The sequence below is a fragment of the Cebus imitator genome, unplaced genomic scaffold (assembly GCF_001604975.1).
Source record: "Cebus imitator isolate Cc_AM_T3 unplaced genomic scaffold, Cebus_imitator-1.0 Scaffold135, whole genome shotgun sequence".
Classification (NCBI taxonomy): Eukaryota; Metazoa; Chordata; class Mammalia; order Primates; family Cebidae; genus Cebus; species Cebus imitator.
In genome coordinates this window covers 3,953,525-3,963,847 of record NW_016107450.1, presented here as the reverse complement: position 1 = coordinate 3,963,847, position 10,323 = coordinate 3,953,525, and the positions used below count along the sequence as shown (strand labels likewise).

General features: G+C 36.4%; 1 protein-coding gene across 2 annotated transcripts in view; it reads right to left on the bottom strand.

Moving 5' to 3' along the window:
• Positions 1 to 10,323, bottom strand: part of TM2D1 (TM2 domain containing 1) — a 53,905-nt gene that overhangs the window by 9,202 nt on the left and 34,380 nt on the right. The window contains exon 5 of one of the 2 annotated variants that reach the window (XM_017541597.1): positions 4,205 to 4,278. In XM_017541597.1, coding sequence (XP_017397086.1) covers positions 4,205 to 4,278 — 74 coding nt within the window. Of the gene's footprint in view, positions 1 to 4,204; positions 4,279 to 6,840; positions 8,655 to 10,323 lie in introns of those variants that run through there. The other variant, XM_037743135.1, reaches the window with a different exon arrangement.

The window sequence follows — 10,323 nt, the reverse complement described above, 5'->3', positions numbered from 1 at the left end:
AAAAAAAAAAAAAAAAAACAAATCCATCTAAAGTATTTTGTTATAGCCCCAAATGGACTAAAACAGGTCCTACAGGAAAACAATCACTTTTTTTTAAAAACTACCATTTTCAGCATCTCATCCTGCTTATACTTGGCACAAAGCCACACTTTGTATAAGGCATACTGCATTGAGTTCCAAATCAGCAAAAATTTTTGAGGGCATACTCTGTTTAACATGCTACTGGTACTACAGGAGATTAATAAAGGTCATTTTTCTCCAAAAATGTATGTGCGAAAAGTCAAATCCATTGTTTAAAACTTAAAAACTAATACAAAGTAGCATATAACCCAGTGTTAAGAGTGGCATATAATAAATATCAAACTCATGAAACATACTTTACAAATCTGTTAAATATATTTATAAAATCCATAAATGCCTCAGACTTTATGCTGCTTTTTCAAATTTCTGCTGCTTGTATGGTTATTAGTCCTTTAAGGAATTCCACTCTATAATATTAATAGGAAAAAAAATAAAAGCAATTTCTTCCGTGATGAACAGAATTTTTAAAAAAATTGTGACAAAGAAAGAACCCAGCATACTTCCAATAACTTTCTATATTGTAACACTTAGATCCATTTCCTCCACATATTCTCATCTTTCCGATTTGTGGCTGTTTGGCTCCACATAAGAGATTTTCTTTTTGTTTTGCAGAATATACATCAGTGTTTTCAATATAATTAAAAATGCCCAGGCCAGGCGTGGTGGCTCACACCTATAATCCCAGCACTTTGGGAGGCCGAGGCGGGTTGGATCACCTGAGGTCAGGAGTTTGAGACCAGCCTGACCAACATGGTGAAACCCCATCTTTACTAAAAATACAAATTAACTGGGTGTAGTGGTGCCCGCCTGTAATCCCAGCTACTTGGGAGGGTGAGGTAGGAGAATCGCTTGAACCTAGGAGGCAGAGGTTGCAGTGAGCGAAGATCGCACCATTGCACCCCAGCTTGGGCGACAAGAGTGAAACTCCATCTCAAAAAAAAAGCCTAGATTGCGTGAATGAGGAAAGAGATTTAAATGTAATCAAAACATTCTCATTTTTCTGATAAGAAACTGGTATTGTCTAATCTATCCTTCATGATGTATATAAAAATATAAAGCGGCCGGGCGCAGTGCCTCACACCTATAATCCCAGCACTCTAAGAGGCTAAGGCAGGCAGATCACCTGAGGTTGCGAGTTCAAGACCAGCCTGACCAACATGGAGAAACCCCATCTCTACTAAAAATCCAAAATTAACCGGGTGTGGTGGCGTGGTGGTGCACATGCCTGTAATCCTAGCTACTTGAGGCAGAAGAATAACTTGAACCCAGGAGGCAGAGATTGCGGTAAGTCAAGACTGTGCCATTACACTTCAGCCTGGGCAACAAGAGCGAAACTCTATCTCAAAAAAATAAATAAATAAATAAATGGCACAAAAGAATGAGTGTTTTAAAATTTTCAAAAATACCTTATGAACAACTATATATAGAGAAAAAAACAGAGTAGTTACATACAATAGTTACCCACAGCTGAAAGATGGTATGCTATACATGTATCACTGATTTCTATTTTCTTGACTGTATTCTATGTATTATTTCATACCATGCATCATCGTTCATATTATTTGTATATCTTTAGGAACAAAAATAGAAACTTTCCAAGTTTAATAACAAATAGACAAACTCATGAAAGTATTTTAAGGAAATATAGCAACATGTAAAACTTACTTTAGTAATATGTGCATTATACTTTGTGATGTTTCTGTTCAAAGACAAACTATAACTAGACTCTTAGATTTTTGTTAAAAACACTGTGAAACAAAGTACAGTTTGTTTTTATAGGTCTTGAATCCATGCCAGATACGTTTACGGGATCACAGTCCAACAGAAACACATTGCTACTCACTGGGAATTAATATTTAATGGCCAAAAAAAAAAAAAAAAAAATAAAAAAAAAAAAATTATAATAATAAAAAAAAAAAAAAAAAGAAAGAAAAATAATCAGTCATGGAGAGAATGGGGAAGAAAACAAAAATAAACAAAAAGATGAGTCAGGGCCAGGCACAGTGGCTCATGCATGTAATCCCAACACTTTGGGAGGCTGAGATGAGAGGGTCATTTGAGCCCAGGAATTCTCTAAAACTGGTGTTGTCAACATCAAACATTAAATATGTTAAATTGCATGAAAACTAAGGCTACACATCTTATCTGGCTATGTTTGAAATGAATTTATTATAATCTCACTCAATTTGAAAGGAGTCTAAACTGATCATGCCTCTTAAAATGTCTTATTTAGGGAAATTTACTGCAAATATTCACACACTCTCATTCTACACCTCAATAATTTCTTAATGTGACAGACTCCTAATCCCAGAAGATCTTTAAGTTAAATAACTAGAGGCCAGGTGCCGTAGCTCACACCTATAATAACAGCACTTTGGAATCTGACGTGGGCAGACTGCTGAGTTCAGGAGACCAGACTGGGTAACATGGCAAAACCTTGTCTCTTCAGAACATACAAAAATTAGCCGGGTATGGTGGTGCACACCTGTAGTCCCAGCTACTTGGGAGGCTGAAGTAGGAGGATCGCTTATGCCCAGGAAGCAGAGGTTGCCAGTGATCTGAGATCACACCACTGCACTCCAGCCTGTGAAACAGTGAGACCCCATATCAAAAAAAAAAAAAAAGTAACTGTTTATTGTAAATGTTCATGTATAAATGAACCAGAAAATAGCTCTACAATTTGATATAAATAAAGCTACATGCAATAATATCACCAAAGAAAGAACCTAGCATGAAAATATTAACTAAATGGTTAGGTTTCAAAGACACTTTGAATTCTGGATATCTTAACTCAAAGAATCCCAATAATATATTAAATTCCTTGGATCCTCACTGAAAGTGAGAAACTCATTTCTAAGCATATGTGCACAAGTACCTTAGCCTCTTCATGCCTGCTTGCCTGTCCCACAGTCAGAGAAGGCAGGATATTTGGTTAGGCATATGTTTACGAGTACAGATAGGAAAATTCCAACTTTAAAACCAAATATTTTCCTTGTTTAATTCTGGTATCTTATTGGTCCATATGCTGCCTCCTCCTCACAGTATGGTATCCAAATCTCCTAGATTGTGACTTTCTTTTAAAGCATAATGATAACATCAAGCAGACAGAATTGAAGAGTGGAAATACTATATGAGAAAGCAGAGCAAAACAGATGATGCTCTAAATGCATACTGACACACTTGCTGAAGACATTAGGTGCTCCATAAATGCTTGCTGAAATGCTGTTTGTCAACATTTGTTGTGAAAAATTCATCTCTTTCTCTAATTTAAGAATCCTCGTAAGTTAACCACAATCAGTTCTACATAATTTAATGGAAAACATCTGGTGGCATCTGGTGGCACTTTTAAATGTTTAAGGATAGAATTTCACACACTATGCCTGCCCCCATACCCACTGCAGCAGGAGAAAATGAGGCTAAGGAGAAAAGCAAGATGAGTATCAGGAGAGCCCTAAATATGTATATCATTTGTTTATCCATATCTATATTCTCAGATTTTCTAAAGAATGCCCCATCCTTTCTTTTTTTTTTTTTTTTTTTTTTTTTTTTTTTTTTTTTTTTTTTTTTTTTTTTTTTTTTTTTTTTTAGCTTAAGCTAGCTGGATTTTAGTTTCTGTATTTGCAAACAAATACTAGTATAGAGTGCCTGTCCAGTGCAAAAGAAAATCTTGTCTCTGCCTCCACAATGTCCATATATATAACAGAATCGTACCAATGTCCTTTTATGGTAATTGACAAGGTGACCACGATAATGAGGAAAAGAAACAGGTTTGAAAAATAACCACAATCCCTCTTAGAGACAATATAAATTAAAAAGATTTTGAGAAGTTATTCAGTAAAGAAACTTCTTTAAACTCAGTTGAACTCACATTTATCAATCATATTTGAGCATGGAATCTTTTTAAATGAACTTCTTATGTCTTTGGGAACTACTAACTGGTAGAGCACAGTTTGAGAAATGCTAGTTGGAAGCATGACCAGGATTCCTTAGATCTAGCATACGAAGAAAAATGGAAACAACCATTCCTATCTGCTTCCTCATATACTAAAAATGTTAAATATAACAGGAGATCACAGAACTCAATTTTGAATGTAAAAGTAACATTCTAGATTGAGAAACTTACCTGCATTGAAATAAGAATGAAATCAATCAGGCTCCCAATTCCACAAAACCCAACAGTGCAAAACTTTAACAAACCTAGAAAAGAAGGTAAAGTCATTTATACTCTGGAAAGTCTTCTAAATATTAACAAACTGTTCCATTTTCCAATAAACCATTATATATATCACAAGCTTTTTACATCAAGAACATAAAAGTTACAATTTAAAAAATCAAATCTTCACTTGAAAATGAGAAAAGTTTAAAGGAACCCTCTACATAGAAATGCCAAAAAATAATATATTAATTCTCTTAACAAATAAATATTAGTAACTGAAAAAAAAACCTCAATATAATCTAACAAAATTTCTAAGAGAAAAGGCCTAAGGAAGTAATCTTTAAATCTCAACACACCAGAATTACAAAACATCTTTTAGTCCTAAAATCCTTAATTACTTATTTAGACTTCATACGTTATATGACCCAAAATTTACTATACATTTGGAGAGTTCAAATATATAAATTGTCGTGCCAAAAAAATAATCAGGAAAAAACACTGATCTTGTTGTAAAATTGCAAAATTTTATTACCAATCCAATTATCTTTAATTCATCCTATATATTTATTTTTCCTACATATTTCCTGTTTATTAGCTCTATAATCAAAATCAACAATTCTGTGCTGAGCATTATATACAGCTTTGTCTTTGGTCCCAACCCAAGAGCTAAGATGCTAAAATAGATGATAACAGAGTATCTAATATAGGACATCTACAACAATATAACTCAAAAACATGATTGTAAGAGGCAGATTGGGGGTGGGCTGGGGGTGGGATGATTAATCTCTTATGAATTTAAACTTGAATTTCTTACAAGACATCTCCTATGAGATATAAAAATGGTATAAGACAAGACTCTTGGTGAAAATTTAGTTCCATATATCAACTACAAATAGATGCCAGCTAAAAAGCCTAAGAGAGGATGAGATCGCCTCCCACAATCTGGGAATACACAAATAAGACTGAGCTATGTAGGGACCTTAGATGATTTTTCCCCCCACATATAGAAGAATAATGTTGTAAGTACAGAAATAATATATGGCAGTAAGTTAATAACTATTAAAATACAGAGATAATTAAAAATTTTGCTTTTAGTTTCCTCAAAACATTTATTACTTACCTAACATTTTATCTTTGATTACTATCTATCACACAGAAGCCCCATTAGGGCCGGGCCCTTTATCTGCTTTCTTCACTCCTGTGTCCTTAGTGCCAACAACATTGCCTGGCATATAGTAAATGCTCAATATTTACTAAATAAATTGATAAATCTTCTCATATTTCTGTTTCCCAAACACTCCCATCATTTCATCCATTACCCCTTAGTTTTTCTCATTAGCTGCACAGTACTATAGCAGCCCAAGGAAAATTGTCTGCTGACATTTTATCCACTCATGTCTCATGTCTATAATCCCAGCACTTTGAGAGGCCAAGGTGGGTGGATCACCTGAGGTCAGGCGTTCGGGACCAGCCTGGCCAACCTGGCGAAACCCTGTTTCTACTAAAACTACAAAAATTAGCTGGGCATGGTGGTGGGTGCCTGTAACCCAGTTACTCGGGAGGGTGAGGCAGCAGAATCACTTGAACCCAAGAGGTGGAGGTTGCAGTAAGCTGGAGATTGCACCACTGCACTCCAGCCTGGGTGACAAACGGAGGCTTTGTCTGAAAAAAAAAAAAAAAAAACAGAGAAGAGAGACAGAACATTAAGTGTGATCCCTCCAGAGTTCTATTTTTAACTGCTAGTCCATGAAGAATAGGTAATCACATCAGGGCCTTTGCTTTTTTTGTGCCATTTTCCAAGGATATTCTTCCTTTAGGCCACTTCTTCAGAGAAGTCTTCTCTAACCTGCCTGTCTGAAGCAGCATGTCACCCCATTCCCGCCCCATAACCCATTATGCCTGGCTAGTTTTTAAATTTTTTGTAGAGACAGGGTCTCACTATGTTGCCCAGGCTGGTCTTGATCCTCCTGCCTTGGCCTCCCACACCTGACCTAAATTTCTTTTTTCTTGTTATTTTTTTTCTCAGACCTCTCAGGGATGAGTAAAGTTTTTGATTATAATAACTGTAGTAGGAGAAATAGTGACAACAAAAGTAGTAGCTGGGCTAACATTTCTTAAATGTATCTTATCTCATTTAATTCTTATTGCCATTCCTATCTTTGTTCATAAAGTATTTTTATATTTGAAAACTTAAAACAAGTTTAAGGAGGCATTATTGGAAACCTCATGACTAAAATCATCTTTTGCCTTAAATTAGTAGAAATAGATGGACCATAGACTAGGTAACATTATACATGTGGAGTAAGATACGCTGTAAGTCACTGTAATGATTAAACCTTCAAGTTTTTTTTAACAGTCAACTGGTAAGTCTAAATGTGCTACTCCAGGATTTTCTTTCTTTTCTTTCCTTCCTTCTTTTCCTCTTTCTTTTTCTTTCTCCTTCTTTCTTCCTTCCCTTCCTTCTTTCCTTTGCAGGGGTCTCAGTATTTCCAAGGGTCTCACTGTGTTGCCTAGGTTGGTCTTGAACTTCTAGCCTCAAGTGATTCTCCTGCCTCCCAAAATGTTGAAATTACAGGTGTGAGTCACCAAGCCTAGCCTCTTGGTTTTTTAAAACAGCTTCATTGTGCTACAAATGACATACATTAAAATGACATACAATGACATAAATGACATATAATGACATACATTGTATTTAAAATGTACAATTTGATAAATTTGACACTTGTATAAAACCTGTGAAACAATCACTATAAGAAAAAAAGACCATTTCTGTCACCCCCAAAAGTTTCCTAATGCCCCTTTGTAATTTGTTTCTTGTCTCTCCTTGCCCCCGTCTTTCCCCAGCAAGCACTTATCTGCTTTCTGTCACTATACATTAGTTTGTCAGTTCCCTAAACTTTTAAATATCATCACTGATCTGTTGTCTAGTTTCCTTAAACGTATTACTTCAGGAGTTGGTAGTATTTACTAGAGTTCCAAACACAGATATTATTCCCTTATCTAATCTTTTATCTTAGCAGAAACCTCTCATGTTCATTTTTGTGAAGCATCCTTAAGAAGGGGTTCTGTAGCATAATATCTAGATTTCCTTGAATTTATCATCTTACTCTGTTATGGGTGTTATTACATTACTTTGCCAATAAACATACTTCTATATCATTGTTTTAAATGGCTGCATAGTATTCTGCTGTGTTACACATTGTCTCTTAATTTTTTGAGGCAGTTCCTCCCTATTGAACATTTAGCTTGTTTCTAGTTTTTTGGATATTTATACGACAAATATTTATCACCGTATTACTGTTTTGTCAAGTTCCGTTCAGGATATCAACTTGCACACAGATAAGGCCTCTGCCTTTAAGAATGTACATTCCAGGCCAAGCGCGGTGGCTCACACCTGTAATCCCAACACTTTAGGAGGCCAAGGAAGGTGGATTACCTGAGGCTGGGAGTTTGAGACCAGCCTGACCAACACGGAGAAAACCCGTATCTACTAAAAATATAAAATTAGCCAGGTATTGTGGTGCATACCTGTAATCCCAGCTATTCTGGAGGCTGAGGTAGGAGAATCACTTGAACCTGGGAGGCAGAGGTTGCAGTGGCCCAAGATCACACCACTGTGCTCCAGCCTGGGCAACAAGAGCAAAACTCCGCCTCAAAAAAAAAAAAAATCCAAAGGAAGATAGATAGTGAATAAATGAACAAACCCCTGAGGCTAACAGATTTATAATTAGCACTATGAAGAAAAAAAACTATATATAACTAGAACTACTGCTTTTCATAACTATGAAGAAAGATTAAATAAGATTAGTTTTAAAACAGGATTTTTTTTCTTTTTTCTTAACGGGATCTCACTATGTTACTATGTTGTCTCTGCTGGCCTTGAACTCCTGGCCTCACGCAATCCCCCCACCTCAGTCTCTTGAGCAGCTGAGTCTATGGGCATACATCACTGCACCACGCAAAAAATGAAATTTTAGATTTTGTCTATAACTACTTTCATTCCAGTCAACACTGTATTATGTAGTTAAGAATTTATTTTTAAGGCAGCGATCATTTAAAACAAAAAGGCCTAAATTCCTTAACCTTGGATTCTTAATAAAAATTAAACTGTATTTAAAATATTTAAAAATTTTAAATTGGCCAGGCACTATGGCTCATCCCTGTAATCCCAGCACTTTGGGAGGCTGAGGTGGGAGGACAGCTTGGGCCCAGGAGTTCAAGACCAGCCTGTGTAACATGGCGAAATCTCATCTCTACAAAAAATACAAAAAATAAGCCAGGCATAGTGGTGCATGCCTGCAGTCCCAGCTACTTGGGGCAGGACTGAGGACGGAGCATACCTTGAGCCCAGGAGGTCAAGGTTGCAGTAAGCCATGATCATACCACTTCACTGCAGCCTGGGCAACAGAGTGAGACCCTGTCACAAAAGAAAAAAAGAAAAAAGAAAAGAAAAGTGATTACTTCTGATACCTAAAAGGGTAATTTCTGATATCTAAGGGGACCCAACTCCATAGCAAGACACTCAAAGCATTTTATATTCATAGACTACATCTCTAGGCAATGTCACCTCCTGCATCGTTCTTCCTATACTATTGGCGAAATTATCCCCCAATCTCTCAATGCACACCTATGCTCTTTCATACCCTTTACACATGCTGTTCTCTGCAATGCCTTAAACCTCTGTAATCTCTTCATCCTTCAAAACCTGGCTCAAAGGTCACCACATCTAAGAACTTCTTTCAGTCAACTGCATCAGTCCCTTTTCTATACTCTGACAGCACTGTGTTATGGTTCTGTTATGGTGCTGCATCATAAATTGGCCTACTCATATATTTATTTTATTTTTAACCAATATACACTATGACCGTCATTATTTCCCTGTCACTTAGTTATTTAAATGTTGAATATATGTTTAATTAAATAAACAAGTATATAGAGTACTTTATAACATTTACTTATGAACTTATAACACTGAGTTTCAGTACAGCCGTCAGAAATACACCTACCACCAACCCCACAGTAAACACTTCTCTTTGATCTTTTGTGGGTAGCAACATGGAAGAAATAAGGTTAGCTTTGTTAGCTAGAAGGCAGAGCATACAAAAACTTTAAATTTGCTCAGTGAAGGGCTAAAATAGAAGCAGAGTAGTACAGTAAATAAAACATGATCTCCGGAGCCAGGAAATTGAGGTCACTAGCTGAGTGTCCTTGGGTAAATCTCTTAATCTTGTGACAATTTTCCTATCTATAAAACAAGATGATAACAACAAATATGTCACAGAATAAAGAAAAGACTCTAGACTCAGTAAATCCCTTAACCTCTCTGGTGACAGTTTCCCTACCTGTTAAAGAGGATTTAAAGAGGATGATAAACTCAGAGGATTGTAAGGCTCCAATAAGGGCAGGCATGTGAAAGTACTGTTTAAACAAAAGCTATGGTAAAATGTAAATAGTTTTTATAAGCATTAGTAACTATGGTAAATGTGATTACAGAAGGAAGATATAGAGAGGGAGGCTAAGGGTGACAGAAGTCAGGCTCCCACCCCAGCTCAAGTTGGAACCAAACTTCCAACCCCAACTTGTTCTGAAAGAAGTGCGTAGTTTCTAATCCCAGGGCAATGGTGAAAGAGATTTGGGTAGAAGGAAATATTTTTTGTAGGGGTAGAGGATATACATTTATTCACAAAATATTTACTAAGCATCCAGTGTGTGCCAGCACCAGCAGTGACAGTTTCAGCGTACCATCTTAAGTAATTGCCTATACTATCTTGTGTGTGTCTTCATAAAGGTGAAAACATAGGAAAAGTCAGTATTTCTTACCTAAGCTGAACTCCTGGGCTAATTGATAGCTCTACACTCACTGAAGAATGTTAACTACAAGTCCAATTATATCGTACTTATAATATGCAAAGATTTAATCTATAAGAACACATATAATGAACTAGAATGCAGGTTTCATGGCTGGGCGTGGTGGCTCACGCCTGTAGTCCAAGTACTTTGGAGGCCAAGGTGGGCGCATTACCTGAGGTCGGGAGATCAAGACCAGCCTGACCAACATGGTGAAACCCCGTCTTTAAAAAAAAAAA